The following is a 21,177-nucleotide window of genomic DNA, read 5'->3' as shown; positions in this document are numbered from 1 at the left end:
ATGCAGGACGCTGGTGAATTTAAATCTTCTAGCATGAGAACATTGACCGTTTGTATCATTCTACAAGACAGTTTATCACCAGAACTGTCAACGTTAACACATTCACGCCCGCAATTCAAATTAATCTGGGAATCGTAATGCATTGATTTTACTTTGATGCAAATTAATTATATAACCAGAGGAGGAGTAAAAAGGGGGGCAAAATGAATGGCTAACGAGGGCACCAATAGGAGAGAGGGCCCTGGAAAATCCTGGAATTTATTTGTTTCACAGGAAGGAGGTCCTAAGAGAATGCCTGAATACTGGGCCTGGGGTTTAGTACTTCACCTCTGTATTTGGCTAAATTCAACCTCTACTTTCTCCTTCAGGTGCGGATGTTCACACGGATGTAGGTGGTCTTCACAGTGTCTCACCATGGTAACGGGTTTCACGACGCTTTAGCAAAGTGCCGCCAAATTGTCATATATTTCAGTTGCGGTTGCAAAAACGCAATGGAGCGGGCGCGTCACTCATCCAGAAGGTTGCAACTCACGCTGGAATTCTATTTGACTCGCTCATACGGCACTATTGGCTAATATAGAAGTCAATCAATATACGCAACAAGTCCCTCCCTTATTCGTAGTTTTTAACCAGAAACTTGATTCCACAATACAAAATTCAAGAGTCTATTATCGTCATTATATAATAAACACAATGAAATTTAAGTGCACTGCCTTAAAATGGAGGCCATTATACCTACATAAAGGTTAAAAAACAAAAACAACTTAGACATCCACACCCCAGCACAAACACACACACACACACACACACACACTCGTTCACATCATTGATGGCAAAGTCTATGTTATTCAAAAATAGAATTATTTAAATCGAGTGCCATTTCTCAATATGTCAAACTATTCCTTAAACTAATGCCTGCCACAAAGAGTTGGGGATAATTGTTGGCATTTATATCAGCAGAATAATAATGAAAAAAATAGAAATATTTTCCACATTTTGACGCCTTTTTGTTAAGGATCAAATCAGCAAAACAGTCTAAAGTGTTGACGGTTCTTTTTCCTCCTGCACAAATTTAACTTATCACCCATCTTCTCCCAAGTCCCCGCTTGTGCTGTTTTCTTGATATTGTATGAAGCGGTAGAGGCCAGGAGCCTAGCCAACGAGTCATCCATCAGACGCCCCACCCCCACCTCGTCTCCCATCATCCTCTCTGCCTGAGAGGTGTGGCTATATAGCTGTGCCCTGTCCCTGGTCCCTGCCCATAATAACAGATTACAGCTCTCCTGAGGAAGCTCACATCATTGCTTCGCCATATATCTGAGTGTGAAAGTCGTCATTATTTATGGCCTCAGACAAGTTACAGTTGTACGCTTATGAACCCGGAGGTTTGGAGTGGGGGGGGGCTCCATTACTCGCCCTTTCTTATTGACTTGTTGTGAATGCGCTCCAGATACAATACTATCGTGTATAGCGTTTTCAGTTAGTACTAGTATATAATACTACCACTAAGTCCAAATTAAACAAAAACACAAACAAAGAAAAGAAATGGCACATTATATACAGTATGATGCGATAACCAAAGACAATTTTATTAACTTTCTTTGAGTCGTAATTCTTCTCTGAACCACAATGCCCTTTCATATCTGCTCTGAGATGCTCCAGATATGTCTGTATAAACACTGAAGTCCCTTATTCCCAGCCTCTTTCATATTTGCGCTTATTGTTGCATTTTTTCCCCTTTTTTTTTTTTACCCCCACTTCCATGTTTGGCTAAGATAAAGGAGAGGGAAAAAAAACATTAGCCCACACCAGTGTGATAACATTGTGGCCTCGGGCATCTTTTCTAAAATATCTGCAACTGTGTAATTTAACATTTGAAAATGCACAGTAAGTAAAGCAGCAGTTTTTTCCTGACAGGTCAGCAGGATTGAGACGTGCTAGTCCTGTAGACTTAACATTTCTTTTATCTGAAAGCACAGGAAATGTTGCTGTCAATACATATTCATTATTTGTCTTTATTTCCTCTTTTCCGCATCCCACAGCAGGCGAGGCTACGGCAGACAGGTAAGCATTCCTGTTGTGATGTCTTGCGAGACAATTTGTCACTCTCAAGGCAGCTCGACGAAGCTTATGTCCTATTATTCTTATCTTCAACCCACTTGATGGAAAACATTGAAAAAAAGGCATAAAGATGGGATCCTGTAGATGGGACTTCTTTCATTGACATTAGCGTTAGGCTTTCATTCCTTTTGTTCTCCAGTGTTCTCCTGTCAAAAAGCGGATAAGCAATTTGATGAGTATTTTCTTTTCTGGGGGGAAAAAAAAAATGTCATCAACAAAACAAAGTGAGTAGTCACTTTTAAATCAAATGTATTATAAATGAACTAAGAAATGCCGTAAATATCCATAAGCCGTTCACAGGATTTTATTTTTTGCGTCTTATTTTCTTCATCCCCAAGTTCTTCCTCCTTTGTCCTTGTCGTCCTTCCAACATTTAATCAATCTTTTCACTTCCATGATGCATAACGAATACTTGACTTTTACTTGCTTTCAATCTGAAACGACAGAGTGAACTCTTCCTTGTGTCTCTCCCCTACCGTCCCTTCTTTCCTGCCATACCTTTTTTTCCCCTCTCCTGCACTAATCACTGACAGCAACAGCAACTGCTGAGGCCATCCCTTCTGAGACCTGAGGTAGTAGCAACGCTCCTGCTTTTCTTAACTCACAGGGATTGTGGTCAATGTGTAATGTACTCACCCTGTACGCTGCTGCTCTTCCTCTTTGAACGAGGAGTGCTGAGCAATTTCCCTCTACCTCTACCTCTGTGAAATGCAGGAACTCTCCAGGGAGTCGGGTATTGACCCAGGCCAGGACTACTACACACAGGACTACTATAATTATGACCAAGGGTGAGCATGAAGCCCGCTGACCGTCTCATTTTTTTATCAGTTTTAATCCAATCCACAAAAATGATCTCCATTGCTTCAAAGTTTAAAAAAATAAATAAAAATTTAATAGCAGGATTTTATGCATGTTGAGATCTTGCTTTCCAGCTCCCAGTGCCTCGGTCCTTGGAGGGGGTGTGGAGAGCATTTCAAAGAAGTTGAGAATAAAATAATGAGCATAACTAACGCTGCCCCTTCAGGAGAACATACCATCTGAGTGTTTACGTTCTCTTTGCCCATCAAATGAGACCAATTATACTTGCTTGAGGTGGGCACCTGAGAGGACCCAAGTTTTTCTTCTCATGGCTTACTCAGTAGGAGGGTGCGGGTTGGTTCACTTACTAGGCTGCCAATGTGGTATAAAGAGCAAAAACTTGGCACTGAACCCTCTGAGAAATTGTTGTTCATTAAACTCTCACTGTAGCAGGTGACTCGCGCCTCACGGGGCAATTAAGTTACAAGATTATCCAAACGAAGAGCGGCTTAAATCTCTTGACAGATGTTTCAAAACTACCCGTGTCGTCCGGCACTTACCTCCGTAGCCGCTCACCGACTTGCCTTAAGTGTCATCATCCCAACAGTAATTACCTTAGCTGTTATATCACACTGCCCTTCATTTGCAACAAGCCGTAATTGTGTTTTAATAGCATGTCACAACATTCATTGTAAAAAGCTGGCAGGGCTAATGAGTGTAGCATCACGATGACTTCGATGCCTTTGATCTATTTCTATTTGCAATGCACTTTAAAGCGCTTTTTAATCCCGCAATCATCAGAGCATGTGGTCCACAGAGCTGCCCTCACATGTTCAGAAGGTGTCTGCGATATAAATTGCCATCTGCTACTTTCCCTAAGGCTCCGCTCCATTTCAGCAGTTTTGAAGTATAATTCATATCTTCAATGTCAGTGATGTCTGAGCTAATTGAGGCCATATCTGCTGTAATATGGAAACCTAATGGTGGTAAATATTGGAAAATGTAAATTATGTTTATGAAAAAAACCAAAAAAACTATGGTCTGGTCATGTTCGGTGCAGAAACATCTTTCAATAATGACAAATTATTAATAGATATCAAATGTTTGTGGGTGTTTTGGTTTATCACTGTGAGTTTACTGGTGATTAGTTATGCAATTAGGCATTACTAATACAAATTTTACCATCCCAGCATGCATTTTTGGAATGAAATCGACTTAATTTTCACTAATATGAGCGAGCGCACACTTGACAGTGTCTAACTGTCGTGAGGATTGTTTTGAGGGGAAAAAAAAAAAAGCTCTTTTAGCCTCACAGTATATTATTTCTATTCATTATTTTTCTCAGACAGGCTAATGAATTTCAATAAGGACAGAAAATCACTGTAGCATCTGATCAAAGATATTGCTAATTCTTGGGGGGGGGGGGAAACAAACAAAACCAAACAGAAAGAGAAGCTAAAAGCTTGCCTCAAAGGGCCGGTCTGAAAAAAAGATTTAATTGAAGGTGTAGAAAATAAGATTCAAATACGGATAAGAAACATTTTTATGAAGTTAAAAGAAATGTCCTATATGGTTCCAGCAGTGTTATTGACATACTGGGCAGTTGAGGCAAGTTTATGATGAAATAATCTTTAATGTGCCCATAGTCAGGATCCAATACTCAACTGAGTCCGCAGCCTCCTTATTTTAAAAGACACAGAGGGTCATATAAGCTTAATTTTAACAGTTTTGTTGGTTGGGTGTTATTATCAATAGTTTTGATCTAATAACTGATTAATTTTGTGAATTTGTTTCTCAGATATGACCTTCCTCAGTATGGCAGTCGCAGGAGGTTGATACCTCCAGTGTATGATGAGTATGGAGAGGTGATAATGGAGGATGACGGTTATTACTACAGTCCGCATGGCCCTGAGGTATTACCTGCCTTTAAATGTCAGTTTCACAGGCCTAGTGATCATTGCTTTAATAGATCATGTGTTCATTTTACTGTTAGAACAGCTGTCTTGTCACATTATGCCTTCGTCATCATCACAGAGACCTGTTGAATTAAATATGACTGTTTTAGGGTCGAGGCAGGGGCAGGGGCCGCGGTGTGAGGGGTAGAGGTCCACCCAAAAGGGTTGCATTCAGGGACGCGCCACCAGAGGAGGAAATCGAAGAAGCTGAACCAGCAGAGGGAAGTGAGCCGTCCAAGGCTGCCAAGAAGCTGAAAACTGTCATGAAACTCAGCAAACTCCTGGCTGCCAGTAAGAAAGGAGTGCAGCCATCTGATGCTGGCCCATCTCCATGGAAGACTGCCAAGATGTTCAAGATGTTTGGTGCCGGGAAGAAGGACAAGGATTACGCCAAACTGATGTCAGCCCGCCGTATTGACAGCCAGGAGAGTCTGACTGATGGCCCAGCACTTATGGGACCCATCGAAAGCAAGTCTGATTCCCGCAGCAGGCTTGGCAAAGTTTTGAAGAAAATCAACCTCGGCAACAAGTTGCAAGGCCGAAGAAAGTCTCAGAGTAGTGTTAGCGCTACTGGCAGTGAGAGAGACGAGGACACCTCACAAGTAGCCAGTGAGGATGATAAGAAATCTAAAGTGTCTATTAGCGTGACAGAAAGTGAGCCAGAGGCAGGTGAAAGTGGAGAGAGCAAGGAAAAAGGCTCCGACGAGGAATCCTCAGAGAAAAGCAGTGTTGACAGAGATTATCTGAAAGTAGATTTAGACAGGGACGATGCCAACGAAAGTACTGTGGACTCAGAGGAAGAACCTGATGAAGAGCCAGGGGACTCTGATGAGGAAAGCAAGTCCAAGTCAGAAGGGGAAGAAACTGAAAAGGAATCAGTCAGTGAGAAAGAATCTGGCACTGAACGAGAGTCAGAGAAAGAGTCGGAGTCTGAGAAGCCATCAGGTACAGACAAAGAGTCGGAGACAGAGAAAGAGTCAGAGACCGAGAAAGAATCTGAATCAGAGAAAGAATCTGAATCAGAGAAAGAATCTGAATCAGAGAAAGAGTCTGAATCAGAGAAAGAGTCTGAAACTGAGAAAGAAACAGAATCAGGAACAGGCACAGCAACAGAAAAGGAAACCAGCACTGAAAAGGGTTCTGGAACAGAGAGAGACTCTGATGAAGAGTCTGAAGAGGAAGAGGCCTCGGGGAGCACAAGAGAAAGTGGGTCTTCTGCTCGCTCTTCCATGAAATCATCAGTTACTGAGGCCAGCAAGGGAGGCAGTGGGAGTGCTAGTGAGAGTGGGAGTGGGCGTGTTAGTGGTAGCGTCAGTGGAAGTGAGAGTGGGAGTGGTAGTGTGGGTGGTAGTGGGAGTAGAAGTGGTAGCATGAGCACCGCTGCCTCTTTATCTGGTTCAAGCGTAAGGTCATCACAGAGAACCGGATCATCAAAAAGTGCAGTCACCTCTGAGAAATCCAGCGAAGAAGTCAGTGAGGCTGAGTCAGGGACGGGAATGGGCAGCGAGGCCGAGTCAGGGTCAGGAGGTGAGGGCTCTTCCTCTCGCGGATCCAGCTGGAGGAAAACGTCTGGGTCACAGTCTGGTGGAGGGTCTTCCTCCGGCACTCAGGTGACAGGTGAGAACTCCCGAAGCAGTGAGGAGGGTTCAGTTAGTTACAGTTCCTCTAGTGGCAGCTGGCGTTCCCAGAAGTCCATCCTGACACCTAAGTCAACAGACACAATCACAGAAGAGAGTGAAGAGGACGAATCCGAGACTGCAGATGAAAGTAAAGACTCGACCAGCGAGCTCAGTGATGCTACATCATCTAGACGGTCCAGCGTGGTGTCAGGAGGACCTGGACCATCTGCACCTTACATCGCACCCCCATACAGCTCTGACATCAGAAGCATCGATGGCACCTCTGAGGAGACGTATGGTGGACTGTCTCCTATTACTGAGGTGGACGAAGACGCCATCTCCTCTGACAAATCTTCAGCCAGTGGATCTGGATCAGAAGCCCCTGGTGGGTCCAAAGACACGGGAGAAACGGAAGCGACATCAGACACCGATTCAGAGTCCGAAGGCAACTCGACTTCCTTCTAGAACAATATATTGTCACAGTGACGTAAGAGCAAATCAAATCACTTACCCTTGCATGGGATTGGAGATCAGTGCTTTTCTCTGCTGAGTGTTTCAAACCTCCACTTCTCCTCACTCGCCCAGAGGAGGGGAAAAACCTTACCACTGCAGAAAAGCTTTACCTTTCTCTTTAAGCATGCTTTCCTTCACTCTTACTCTCTATCATCATGCTCTTGTTCTGCTGTGTTCTCTTGCATGTTGTAGGGTGGTCTTCCAGGATTGTGAAATTGAATTTTTTTTTTTTTCCAGGAGAAAATCACTATTTTTTTCCTTTCAAGAGAAAAAAAACAGGATGGCTCACAGTGAACTGAATGAGTGTGAAAGTGCAAAAGAGCTGAAAACTAAAATCGAAGAATTGTGACATCAAGCCTTTATTGATATCAAATTGTTTTTGTTTATTTTTAAGTCTGTACTGAAAAATAAAGGATCATTTAGGAACTAGAGTCAAAGTAAAGGTAACAGTGAAGGTACCAGTACTGGGAATTTTTGATCGATACCCAGCCTGAGCTGTGCTGGAGCATTAATCAATAGTCTCTCATGATCAGTATGGAAACACAGCAGCCAAAATCCACTAAAAAACATCTGAAGTTCCTGTTCATATTCTTCAAGAGAGTTGAACTGGACTTCTGAAACTACTATGAAGTAAAAGTACTTCAGAAATACCATGATCTCAACATCTGGTAGACAGCCGTTAACGTGGGTGCTTACTTTTGTGTTTCTTCTCAGGTGAAACTTTAACGTTCTCTCTGAAACAAATACCGTATTTAAACTCAGTGTTTGTTTGTTTTTTTTAATTCCTTCTCAGCCCGGAAGGAAAAAGCGGATTAAGCTGGTGGTAGATCGAGAAAATGAGACTGGCTCCACGGGAGAGGAGACCACCACGGAGACCCAGAGGAGTCAACTCCCCAATAGCCACAGTAACATCAACGGGAACATCTACCTCGCCCAGAACGGCACTATAGTCCGAACCAGGCGGACGCCCCAACCAAACAACTTGAAAGTTGGATCTCCGTGCCGGCTGGCAAAGCATTTTAGAAAATTAGACAAGCTGGGAGTGACTCATGAAGAACCCCCTCCTGTTATTAGTATTGAAGGTATAGAAAACAACACGGAGAACGGGACACCTTCGAACGTGGACATCAATCTTAACACTCGGTCCCCCTGTGGCTCCCTGGGATCCAGCATTCTTAAAAATTCTGTCTCCAAAACCAATATTGCCAAGGCCTTAGTGGACAGAAACAACAGCAGCAGCACCATCAGCGTCGGCGGTGTTGGCCTGTGTGTCAATGAGGAGCAGGAGACTTCTGTTGACAACCGCAAGGACAGCAGGGAGACGCTGGAGTCCCACAGTGACCATACATTATCAGACGAGGAGGAGTTATGGATGGGCCCCTGGAACAGCCTGCACATACCAATGACAAAACTCTGACTGACCGTGTGGAAAAGTCACCTCTCTCTTGTTGTCTTGTTGTTTTCTTTGTCATGATTTTTTTGTTTGTTTGTTTATAAAAATGATGGTGTGCCTCAAACATAGAAGCTGTGATCGCTGTCCCAGACTACAGTCACGTTTTTGTTTTGGTTTTGATTTTTCTTTCTTGTGAATAATTTAAAGAATAACCAGTCAGTAACTTTACAAGCATTTATCACCGACAGCACTATTACAGATGGGATAGGGCAACGAGTGCCTCAAGAAATATATATGTGGACCATGTTTAACCGAAATCCTTTTTTTTTTTTTTTGCAACGCATCAGATGGGCCTTTTACATCGAGAAATACCATGTTTTTCTTTGCCCTTTTTATCCTGAAAGCATCACAAAGAAATTGATTTCATACCGATGTTAAAGATAGAGACTTTAAGGTGAAAATATGAAGAAATTGTGATTATATAGTCTATGATAAAGTTTAAAAAAAAAAGACGCTTATTTTGATAACAGCATTAACTTGCAAAAAATGATTTGACATCGATTATTTTATGTTGTGATCACTTGACAATGTTTTGGAAGATTTCTAAAGATATACATATATATAAATATATATAGGAAATTATTTTTGTCTATTTTGTATCTAACAGTGATTAAAAAGCTAACATATGACATTAAATGCATAGTATCCACATGATTGTCTTCACTGTATTTAAACAGTGAATTATGATCATGTTTTTATATGGACGTTTGTAACTTCGGATGTATTTTCAACTCCCCCCCCCCCTTTTTTTTTGGCAGAAATACTGTGTTCATGATAATTGATCAAAAGAACATGCTAACTTTTTAAGAAATCCACATTGTCCATCCTCCCCAGAACCAGACAAGAATTAACATACACTTCTCTCCTCTGTGCTACATTCGGGAGCTGAAACCGACAGAGACCAGCTGACTGCTAGTTAGCTCCGTGCAATGAATGGCAGTAGATGGGAAGTGTTAGCATACCTCTGTCAAAAGTCATCACATAAACTGTTCTCAAATACTTTTCATGTTTTTTTTTTTTATGACAAAACAATTTCAAATTACAAGACATTGTAATTTTAGCGTATGATAATAGCCAGAACTACTTTCCCTACGGGGTGTCATGATTTCACGCAGCACATCAATATTTTGGACAAAAACAAAAAAGTTGTTGTCAACAACTAGAAGGGCTGCTACTAATCATGGCCGACTTTGCAAGAGAATATGTGGAGGTAACATCTAGACAGCCCAAGATCCCGAAGCTAATGACTTTTGACTTAGGAATGCTAACACTTCCCATCCACTTACATGCATTGTGCTAAGCTAACTAGCGGTTAGCTAGTCTGTCTTCTTGTCTGGCTCTGTGGAGGATGGCAAATAAGCGTATTGAAAAATATTGCAGTTTTTCTTTAACTGACTCATCAGGAACCCACATGTGGAGGAAAGAACTACAAAATAAGGAACCAGCTTCAGCAAAGTTTCAACTCAGATGTGTATTGTGAAGCATAATTTCAGGCCTACTTTCACCACTTCACCCTACCTTCAACATCAAGGTGATTCAACAACACTGAATATTAAAAGTAGCTCTCAGTATATTAAAGTACAACTCAATGTGGCGATGTAAGGAATGTTGTGGGTTTGAGAGGTAGTCCTTGAATTGCATAATTGGATGAAGGCTGAATAAACAGTTGGCAGTGTAACTCTGAGGTCCGCTCATAAAAATGTGATGTCTGGGGAGAGGGGTCTGTTAGAATGGAGCCTTCTCTGTGTGGTGGGTTTTCACATGAAAGAAGAACAATGACAGGTCAACAAACATGAGGATGGATAGTTACTGTATTTCTAAGAAGCAGTGGGAAGTATGAAGGGAAGTGTGAGGAGCTGACAGCTTTCTTGAGCCCATTTTCTCACCTGTCAACTTAAGACTGCAAAAAAAAAAAAAAAAGGTAGGCAAAAAAAACCTGTTGTTTTAAAAATGGCGGTGATTGAAGGAATTTTTTTTTTTTTTTTAAAGACAGACGGCAGTGGAAATCCCAAGCACACACTCTTGATTTGTGTCTCGGTTTATCAGAGATTGACACATCAAGAATGACATTTACAAAAAGTGTCCTGGAGTCAATCAAACTGAGAGAATGCCAATCAAGTTCACAGAGATCTTTGTAAACTGAAGTTCCCGAAGAAGCAGGAGGTGAATGCCAGAGTGAAGTAGCTTAAGAAGCTGCACAGAAAATAGGTCAGGAGGGAAGCTTGTTCCCACAACAACACGCTTCTGCACTGTGCTGATGGAAAAAGAAAATGGCAGCGAGACTGAAATAAAAAAGCACAAAGATCAGCTTGTTTTTAGTAGTCACTTGTGTTTTCTCAGCTGTTAAATGTCTGACGCCTTGTGTGGATTAATTTTTATACCCACTTCTTTCAAGTCTAAAAGCTGTCTATCAAAAATCATCCCCGCCATTGAATGCTCTCAAGCAGCGTCGCTGACAGCACTCGAGAACCCCTATTCAGACGGAGAAACACCGTATGACTCAATACCTGCTGTGTTTCTTTTGTGTACGTTTTCAATGTGCCGTGGAATCCGAGGATTCCAAAATATCCACATTCCTAACCTGAACAATAATTAGCAGTCTATATGCGATATATCTGTGTCCTCATCTTCTCAAACACAAGGACGTACTTCAGCAGTCCCTCTCCTGAAGAATTAGATTAAAGCTGTCCCATCAAATAAAAGAAGCCGTTCTACTGAGCATTTCACAGGATTATGTTCCAAGTCTACTTTTTTTTTACTCTTCACCCTGATCGTGTCACTTAGTTGATTAAATTACTGCATAAGACTGGATATATCCCTGCAGTAATGAATGTTAGGCTTCAGAGAACCCAGAATCCAATGTTTCTTAAAATGGGGCTTCATTCAATATTTATATAAAAAAATGACTGCCTCATGATTGTGAGGTGTCCAGCCTGTCCTCAACAGAAGTTGTGAAAACAAGTGGCACAAAGGGCTCGTGTTCATGTGTGACCGATGCCATCTAGTGGCCATAGTAAATATGACCACAGGAAAGCAGAGAGTCTCATGACCTCACTAACCAGGAAGTGAAGCCTGTACAAGCAGTTGGAGGAAGCAGTGCCTGCTGTTTCTCAGCTCTTTTATTCTTCTACAGGATATTTGGATACTACGTGGCTGCGGCGAGACCTGGGTGAATTTTTGTGTCGCCAGCAGCGTGAGTGTTTACCTCTCGTCAGCAGAAGCTGCAGCAAACACTTCTACGTATGTAAAATGATATCTGTGTGTCTCGAGAGTTTCATTTCAAACCAGATTAATTGGCCAAAGGTGTGACTGTAACCCCATTAACTCCCTCGCGGAAGGATTTTTTACCACTGCGTTCTTCACCATGCAGGAGTACTGCTGTGCTACATACAAACCACTGTATCTCGTGGTTTTATGAGAGTCCCCTCCCCTCCCATGCTTGGAGTCTCCAGAGGTGGTGGTGTCAAGTAAAGTGTGCACCAAACAGAGGTGCAGGGTCACACTGTCTCCGCGCCACAGCTTGTGTCAGCTCACTTATTCTAATTGGTATTTCAAGGCTGTTTTTTCTGGCCTTTGTTTGAATGGGTGTCAAGGGTTTGCATTGAGATATGCTCCAGGTCTCTGCAAGTCGGTGTAAAGGAAAAAAAAAACAAAAAGCTTGTTGCCATGAAACACAAGTTGCTCCCATATTTTGATGAATTTAAGATAAACATTTTTCCCAGTAAAGTAATCAAAGTGTGGGAATAAGCTGGGTCTTGTGGCCGCAAAATATTTAGTTTTCTCTGTCCATGGCCTCTCCAGGTCTTTGGAGTTTTTCCTCACTGGGCTGTTGGTAGTTCAGCGCCCTGGCAAAAGCTTTAAGTAGCAATTAGAATTTGTGTTTTATTGAAAAGCCTCATGAATTTATATTCAAGGACATTAATTTTTTATATTTACCCAGAATGGAACAGAAACTCTGCCCCGAAGCTCTTTTTTTTTTATTGTCACGGGTTGGAGTATTGCTCTGTCTGTTGATTTTGGGTTTTTTGTGTGTGTATGTGTGTGAAGAAGACAAATAGCAGTCACACTTTTATCACATATAAACGCTGCATGTCATGAGTGTGAAACCATGACAGAAGCATGGTAATGTGATTTTTCTTGTGTGTGTGTGTGTGTGTGTGTGTGTGTGTGTGTGTGTGTGTGTGCGCGCGCACGCACACAGCAGGAGTTCCTAATCCGCCTTCTTCACACTCTCAAGAGTGCATTTCCCAGGTACAGGTTAGCGCTGTTCTTCCAAAGTCAGCCCCCTGAGTTTCACCTATTAGCATCGCCCACAGAGGAGATATCCTGGCCTACAGCAGGTAATATGGTAATCCACCCGTGACTCATTCGAAAGGAGATTATCGCAAATCCCCAACGGAGGCAGAGGGAAACGCCTCATAATACCGTTGCTTATTGCGAACGCCTGGGCAGGACTCTTCCTCTACAACCAAACTCCAAAGTAAAACAATCAATGCCTCAGTGTTACAGCTAAAAGATCACATTTTTATATGCTTTGACATTTTGAAAATATCACTTGAGGATGTGAAAATGGCAAGGAGTTGTGGGAAAAGAACGCCTTTTTCAATTTTATAAACCTGAGCCATAACAGAGTAGTGAGTTTGTTGGTGAGTTGTTGTTGGTTTTTTTGTGCACACAATGAAGCCCCGATGACATTACAGCTCTTGTATCTGGTGTGCCATTATTTTTGGTATTCGGTGAACTGTGGCTTTTTACTCATTAAACCAGATCAGGTCTCTGTTGCCACCTGGACCACTGTCGTATTCCCATCCATCACAGAGGAGCCACTTCGGAGGTTCCAGCGCAACACTGTTGATGACAAACACACCTCCTGTGATGGAGGGTCATTTCTTTGATTAACAGCGAAAATGGGAGGTGAAGGTCTGTTTTATTCTTCGTAGCAAAGCTTTAGTATCATTTGGAGGTTGGAAAAAAGGGGGGAAATGGATGCTTTTTTTCCCGACTCACAGGCACAGCGCAGGAAGTTGTGATTTTTAAACTGCAGGAGTGACCAGAACAGAACAGCGGGATTGGCTGGCCAGTATCCGTGTAAGTGTCAACACTATATAGAATGAAATCATTGGCACAAAGACAATGAAAATCTGATCATCCCTAATAAATCGGAGGGAGAGATTTGTTTTGATGGACAGAATTCCAAAAAGGTCAAACTTTTCCTTTTATTTCAACATTTCCATATTCCTTTGCGGAGAAAAGCAGTAGATGCATCTAACAGGAGGCAAGGGGGGGCTAGAAGAAACCAGTGAATTTGTCACAGGACTACCATACTTGAAACATCTTCAGCTAAAGTCAAGTTTTCTTTTACGTGACTTCACAAGAGTCGTCGGGTGTGTTTGGTCCAGCTGTACGCTAACAATTGAGCAGAAGTGTGAAATCTTTGAAAGGAATGGAATGAGGCACGTTTTGAAATAAGGGATAGCGTGCATGCTAGCAGTTTGTGAGGCTGAACATCCATGCGTTAAACTGTTAGCATCAGCATGCTAACATGCTCACAGTAGAGTGACACAGGGGTGATGTATTTTCGTGGGCCGGGGCGGAAATTAACGTCGCCACCGCTTCCCTCGACTGGAAGCCTATGAGAATTTTAGACTGGATATTTGATGCTTGCTGAAAATCAGTTCTGAAGCAGAATGATTAAAAAGTTTGTGATTGACAAGTTTTGTTCATGATGATTATCTCCACAAATTAAAGCCACCTTTATGGTTTTTGTGGCAGAAAAGCTACCACTGAATGTCACCACAGCTGGCCTCACGCTTCCTCCTATTTCGAGGTAAAAACTCTGCTCCTTATGTTAAGCTGGCGTTAAGCACCAAGCTTTTTTCAACATTCCCCCAAAAGACCCATTTTATCATCCCTTTGACCTTTAGATAAGGACATCAGATATTCATCAATGCAAGGTTAATTTTTTTTAATTAATTCATCAGTGCAATTTTACTTCAGAGTTTCGGGAATCATGGCCTTCGCACGTACAAGGTAGACATAAGGAAGGTGGAAGCAGTGACAAATGGCAATTATTGGGTCTTAAATGCTCAAGACTCGGAGATACAAAACAAAGTCATGCATGAAAAATAACACAGAGAAACGAAGAGAAATACAAATGAATGTGTGACCAAAGCAAAGAAGCAACAGTCGAGTAAATGCAACTGCACTCTGCCGTGAAGCGCCACACACGTTCCCCTTTAAATAGTGGCGCATCTGTTTTGTTTCTTCTTTATAGATTTTTGGCTGGAAAGGTTAACGTTGCCAAATGTAAAACTCTACGGCTCATGTGCCCTTTTCTGTTACCCTGACACATTCCAGACACTGATGAGAGCCTCCTGTTGTCCAAGCTCTCGGTAGTTGTTTTTTTTTTTTAAATCCCGCTGACAAGTGACGGTATCAGAGGAGCTCTGGCCGCTCCTGATCGATGCTAATTTCATCAAAACCTGCCCGTCAGCCATAACGTGATTAACCACACAGGAGGTCCAATTCATAAACAGTCTAAGAATTCTCTGCGGGGCCTCAAGAGTTCTTTAATTTTCCTGCTGATCAATTTAGTTCTCACCTTCTTTCCAGTTTTGCCCCGCAGCTCAGCTACCTGTTAATATCACACTTAACCTGGGTTCTTTACGTTTCAGCACATCGTTGCTTACTAATTAGATTTCCTCTGGAGGGCTGTGGAGTTGAACCTCTGATCACAGCGATATCAGGAGAAGCCAAATGAGAGGAAGGTTACAGACATGGAGAGTGGAAGCATCCGAAACTGTTAATCCCGCAGAGACGCTCTGAGAATTGAGAAATGGACTGCAATAACATATTTCCTCAGCAATATTGCATGAATTCATTGCATGCAGGTTATTCCTGTGAAGGCTTTGCATTATATTATGTTCTTCAGGATTCACTGGTACTTCCATCGCCTTGGCTTCTCGTGAAGGCTGATGTTATATTTCTAAATGCCATTATGAAATGTAATTATCTCTCAGTCATTGGGTATTCCACACAACCGTTATACAGAATATATTTGCACAACATTTAATTTTTCCACCGTAAAATATGGAGCCAGCGCAGAGGTGCTAATGGAAATTGTAATGACTTTTTGTGTTGCCATTTGCCTCCAGATGCATTAGTTATCTTTTATAGAGCTGTCACTTCAGCAGCATTTCCCCCTTATTGATGCATTTCAAGGAAGACAAAGTAATCTTGATATTTATATGTATATATTCAGCATTTATTTGTCAATCTTATATCAGAAGGGAGTGAAAGAATGAAAACCCAAACAAGGAGAGAAAGCATCACTTGTCGTGACGTGAGCACACCCCTTGTCGTTGGACGAGAGCGTGCTGAGCGCTCTGAGTCATTAGTTCATGATGCATGTTTCGAGTGCTCCTGTGATATGCAGCCACAAGATGGCGCCTGAAACTCATGACTGTGGTTTCACTTGAGGCAAATGAAGAGCTGAATCTAGCTTCAGAGTAAATTTAATATTTCATTTTTTTCTTTCCTCTTTTGTGGCATTCAAAGCCCCGGAGAACAGCTGCTTCGATGTACTTTGTGAGTTTATAACACTGCTGAATGAGGACAGCAATGATACTTCTCTATCAAAATTGTATATATTTCTTAAAAAGACCTTAAATTTTGTCTGTTTTTTTGCACTTAATAGAATTCTGCTGACTTTCTGAGATGTAAACTGGTATTTTTTTTAATTTTCTTTTTTTTTGGGGGGGGGGGGTAAAACTAAAAGCCCTTCAGTTGTTATTTTAAAAAGAATCATATTCAAATCATAGTCCTTGATTTCACACGCTTTCTATTTGTCTAACTACGATGGACATGATGATTTGTGACATCAGTGACCGGTTTTCGCTCTCGCCCTCCCCTAATTGACATGCTTTTTTTTTTTTTTTTTTGTCGATCTGATTTATATATTTTTTTCTCCCCTTTTCTCTGGGATGTAGTGAACAACAGATCACTCCTATTTTTGGTGAGCTGTGCTTAAGTCGAGGGTAGATTCAGGTCCATCATCATCTCCTCATTTCCTGAAGCTATTTAAGACCGTGCCTCTCCAAAATAGGCGCCCAATGACCGCAGTCGGAGCTATCTGGGGACCTACTTTCAAAACTAATTCGAGGATATTAGGATGAAAAAAAGGTTTTTTTTTGTTGTTGTTGTTTTTTTTTTTAGACATCCCCTTCTTGACCAGTCGGGGTGTGTGCCGTCTGATTTAACACCACTGCCAAGTCATCTCAGATTTTTTTACATTTTTTTTTTTTTTTTTTTTTAGGTTTCCATAACTATATATCGTGCATTTTGAGTGCTTTATAATTTCTATGCTGCACATTGTTATTTTGGAAATGCAGCCCCAAAGTAAGGTTTAACTGACAGACAGGTCTTACACACAAACACATACATACGTCGCGCACATACCCATTCCTACGGCATCCCGCCCAAAGGTTATATTCTGTTTGAAATGTTGGGTGTGTAGTAAACTGTCTGGCTCTCCTAATGAAGGGGTTTATGATTGGTAGACCTGTGTTTGTACCATGTATCGTGCACCGCTCTATCGCTGGAGGTCAGATCTTATCTTGTGCTATATCCGCCAGCAGCGTAAGTCTGCAATGACAGTGTATTAGAGACACAGTGGAGACATGAGGCCACTGTTTTCATCGCTTTTGGGATTTTTCTTTTCTCTTTTTTTTGGGGGGGTGTGTGTGTGCTCATATTGTTGTTGATTTTACAAGAGCGCATTATGGAGTTTTTCACTTCAGTTATTCTGAGTCAGACACATACGCACGCTGCTGTACGTGGCCAGACTTGTGAGACTGCAAGCATCCACAGTGTTAATATATAATGTCAACGCAGTAGGGAGCCTTGTTAAAAAGCAATTAAGCCGAAATGATTTAAACATTGTGCGGTTTGGCTGCTGGCGAGCTTCGAGGTGCACACTGTGTTGTTTTCTTAAAATGAGAATTTCACTGTCTGCTCACACTGAAAACCGCTATTTGTGTGAGTGTAGCTCTAAACCACACTTTCCCACACCCGCCTAACCATACCAAACCACAGACTTCAGATGAGTATGCGCAACACACACAGAGCCACAGTATTCACATGAAGAATAATTGAGGGGTTTGACTAGTTTTTGGTGCATTAAAACAGTAGCTGTTTTAAATAACAGGGACTGAGACATACTTGCATTGATGTCTGCGAGGCTGGTAAAGATGGCTGATTACTCCAAGAGGACGTGGCATTCACTAACTCTTATTATCTTCTTCTTTATTCGCCAGAGTTTAACTCAGTCTCATTATGGAGCATTCTTGATCCGCATGTTTTTTGTTTGGAGGGGGGGATCAGTTGCACAACTTCTTCCTACAAACATTTCTTATTTTCATGACATTACTACTGACTGGAGCAATTAAGTTGCTCGCCCTGTCTCCAGAGCAACGGCTCATCCTGTATTTCACGTGATAATTAGCCATTATAGTTCGACCAGAGTTACATCAGCAGCTTCGGTTTTAGTTCCAGCAGCCGTTGTTTTAGACAACGATTAGCGCTGTACAGCATAAGCAGACATATTTTAGCTGTTGGCATTTTGTTAGCTTACACTCCGTGTGTGCAGAAGTGTTCATCCCTGCCAGGGTGCTTGGATGTGGTTTAAAACATCTGTGTGGTCCCCACTCAAGAAGAAGACAGACAGGGGAGAGAGACAGAAGCAGGGGGGGTAGGGTTGGTTGCTTGGACCCCAGGACTGCTTAGAAAGAAGCCCTCAGTTTTTCCATCACTGCTGTCATAGTGGTGTTGCCCGAGTGGAGCCAGAGGATAGAGTGATGCAGAATGTGTATATGAGATGTTTTTGTGTTTAGGGGGGAGGAGATGTGGTGGACATGCAAAAGCAAGAACGGGGGCAAAGCAGCTGGGTGGGGAGCCGTCAGTCTAGTCGATGAAGCTGAAGTTTAGGTCTGGCATGTCTTGGAGCCGCTGGCAAGTGGTGAGGAGAGGGGCATTGAAAGGAGCCGTGGTCCAAACCTGTGGTCGATTCCTCCTCCACCACCAGCAGCAGCAGTAGCACCGCAGCCCAGCTCCCTGCCTGTATGCGTGTGGTGTTTATTTACGAGCCTGTTTAACCACGGCGCGGTCCCTGCGGTGGACTGACACAAGATGACAGCAGCCTAAATGTCTTGCCCTTTAAATCCAGCTTAATGGTCGCTTAGAGCTGCGGAGACAGGCACTGGGATAGGCGCCTGGGGTCTTTTCATAGGGGCCCTCTGAGTAACACATCAGCTAACACATCTATGGGCCATGTGAATGACTTTTTAATATCTGTGTCTGTGGCGTCTGGGACAGTTTGAATAGCCACTGTATGGCTGGCTGTATGCGGAGGCCAAAGAACAGCAATTTAATATGATGTTTGGGATGTTTGCGCTCCACCAGAGCTGAATTCTTAATTCCAAACCTACAATTTAATTTCTAGAGCAGAGAAATTGCAGTGTGTTTTTTTTTTTTTTTTTTTTTTTTTGATGTTGTTGTTCTTTTTCTTCTTCTTCTTAACATTTCATTGCAATCCAGACTGGAGCATAGAGAGTTAATCCCTTGTGTTTCTGCCTGAAGTAACTCTGTGGTAAGTTAATAGCAGATGTGACTGTTATTGGGCAAATTATATGCAATATGAGAGCAAACATACACTCACATAAAAACGACCTGCGTAAACACACCATTCATAACTGCATACCATTCTGTGTGGGCTTGCCAGCCAATGCAATTAGATGCTTTCTGGGAGGAAGAAAAGATTATCTTCCAAAACCTTAGTCCTTGCTCAAATCATGTGAAGGGAAAAAAAAAAAAAGTTTCCTGTGAGACAACTATCAATAATCCTTGACAGGTTTCTGATCACACTTCCCGGATCCGTGAGAGGTAACGGACAAAAAAAAAAACCAACAAAAAAAATGGGACGACATGGGCCACAAATCCCATGGGAATCCCATCGCCTTAGAATCACCTGTTGGTTTCCCTCACTGCCGTTCTCCCAACCTTAGTTGCTCAACACGCACGCACGCACGCGCACACACACACACACACACACACACACACACACACACACACACACACACACACACAAAGGCTTTGAGCTTCAATCTGCATGCTTCAGCCCTGTGCAAACACAGATCAGACCATATTCATTGGGCCGTGTCTCTGGCACTCATCAGGCTGTTTGTTCTGCAATTTCCTCCCCGCTCTTATCCATGTTTTGTCCACTGTCATTCCAGCAGGATTATGGGGATGCTTTCATCATGCAGGAACATAGTAGGGGAAATGCAAAGGAGTCCTGTTGTTTTGCTCCTCTCATCTCACATAGAGTTATCATCACATGCCATAATGAACGCTGTAGTCTAGGGTTATCCTGAGAGCTAATTATTATTTTCAAGTGCTGCTTCTCCTGTCCATCTAAACAAATACAGCAGCTAAGCAAAGTCACATTTGTTCCGCTTGTCACAACCACAAGCAAATTCTGTTTTTAGAGGACATATCACAGGAATCCACGGCCAAATAGTCCTCTTAAAAGAAACCTGTGTTTATCTAGTAACACTTCTCTGAGCAGCATGTTTTACCGGCAGGCATGGAACATTTATTCTCACATTCATCTAAAGTTGTGCTGATGGAAAAAAGTGTTTTATCGGTCTATTTGAGAGTGTGTTGATTCAACCAATCGATTCATATCCTTATCAAAAATAGGTCTACGTAATATGAATGTTTAGATAACTGCGTATTCTTTTGGTGTTGTTAGCTGAACATTTCTCCAACTAAATCATATATTTAGCCGCTCTCTGACGCTCCTCCGTCTCCCTCATGTCACAGCATGGTATCACTTAAAATTCCATCCATCCATCTATTTTCTTCCGCTTCTTATCCTGTTAAGGGTCGTGGGGGGTGGAGCCTATCCCGGCTGCCTTGGGTTAGAGGCGGGGTTCACCCTGGACGGGTCACCAGTCCATTGCAGGGCCAACACATAGAGACAGACAACCATTCACACTCACAGTCACACCTACGGTCAATTAAGAGTATCAATCAGCCTCGTCCCCTCTTGATGTCTTTGGACTGTGGGAGGAAGCTGGAGTACCAGAGAGAACCCACACAGGCACAGGGAGAACATGGAGACTCCACCCAGAAAGAGCCATGGCCGAGCCGGGACTCGAACCGGAACCTTCTTGCTGTGAGGGGACAGTGCTGACCACTGCACCACCGTGCCGCCCACTTAAAATTAATCTCTTCCAATTCTGGTCATCAATTCTGATATTGATTTCTCCTAATTGCTTCCTACGTGAACATTTTCTGTAACATTTCACAAATCTGATTTGTCCAGCTTGTAAGGAAAATTGAAGATTGAGGGCTCATACGATCATGAAAAAAACCTGGAAAGGTCATGGAATTTGAAAACGACAATTTCCAAGCCTGAAAAAAGTCTGATATGAACAAGGACGTAAAATGAGACATGGAAATTTTGCCTCGCAATTATGAGAATAAGGAGTGTATTTGCTTGGTTTATACTGTTTTAGTTCATCACATGTTCATGTGTTCAAACCTCAAATTATTATTATCCATTTTAGTTAAATCATGGTGGTGATTTTGATATGGAACTCAAATGATCAAGAATATTTTCTGCACATGCAGGCAAAAGTCATGGAGATGTATTCAT

At 42.2% G+C, this 21,177-nt stretch overlaps 1 protein-coding gene across 1 annotated transcript in view; it reads left to right on the top strand.

The window, feature by feature from the left end:
* LOC147247430 (protocadherin-15-like) overlaps nucleotides 1-7,946 on the top strand; it is a 212,033-nt gene extending 204,087 nt beyond the window's left edge. Inside the window, exons 34-39 of the mRNA XM_086181511.1 lie at nucleotides 2,043-2,064; nucleotides 2,655-2,693; nucleotides 2,836-2,909; nucleotides 4,718-4,832; nucleotides 4,985-6,980; nucleotides 7,800-7,946. Coding sequence (XP_086037637.1) covers nucleotides 2,043-2,064; nucleotides 2,655-2,693; nucleotides 2,836-2,909; nucleotides 4,718-4,832; nucleotides 4,985-6,958 — 2,224 coding nt within the window. The 3' untranslated portion in view covers nucleotides 6,959-6,980; nucleotides 7,800-7,946. The remainder of the gene's footprint in view (nucleotides 1-2,042; nucleotides 2,065-2,654; nucleotides 2,694-2,835; nucleotides 2,910-4,717; nucleotides 4,833-4,984; nucleotides 6,981-7,799) is intronic.
* The last annotated feature ends 13,231 nt before the right edge of the window (nucleotides 7,947-21,177 follow it).

Source organism: Aulostomus chinensis, chromosome 16, assembly GCF_037954235.1.
Source record: "Aulostomus chinensis isolate RoL2024-O1b breed Wild chromosome 16, RoL_Achi_v1.0, whole genome shotgun sequence".
Classification (NCBI taxonomy): Eukaryota; Metazoa; Chordata; class Actinopteri; order Syngnathiformes; family Aulostomidae; genus Aulostomus; species Aulostomus chinensis.
The sequence above is the reverse complement of the archived record's forward strand: the minus strand, read 5'-3'. Positions and strand labels throughout refer to the sequence as shown.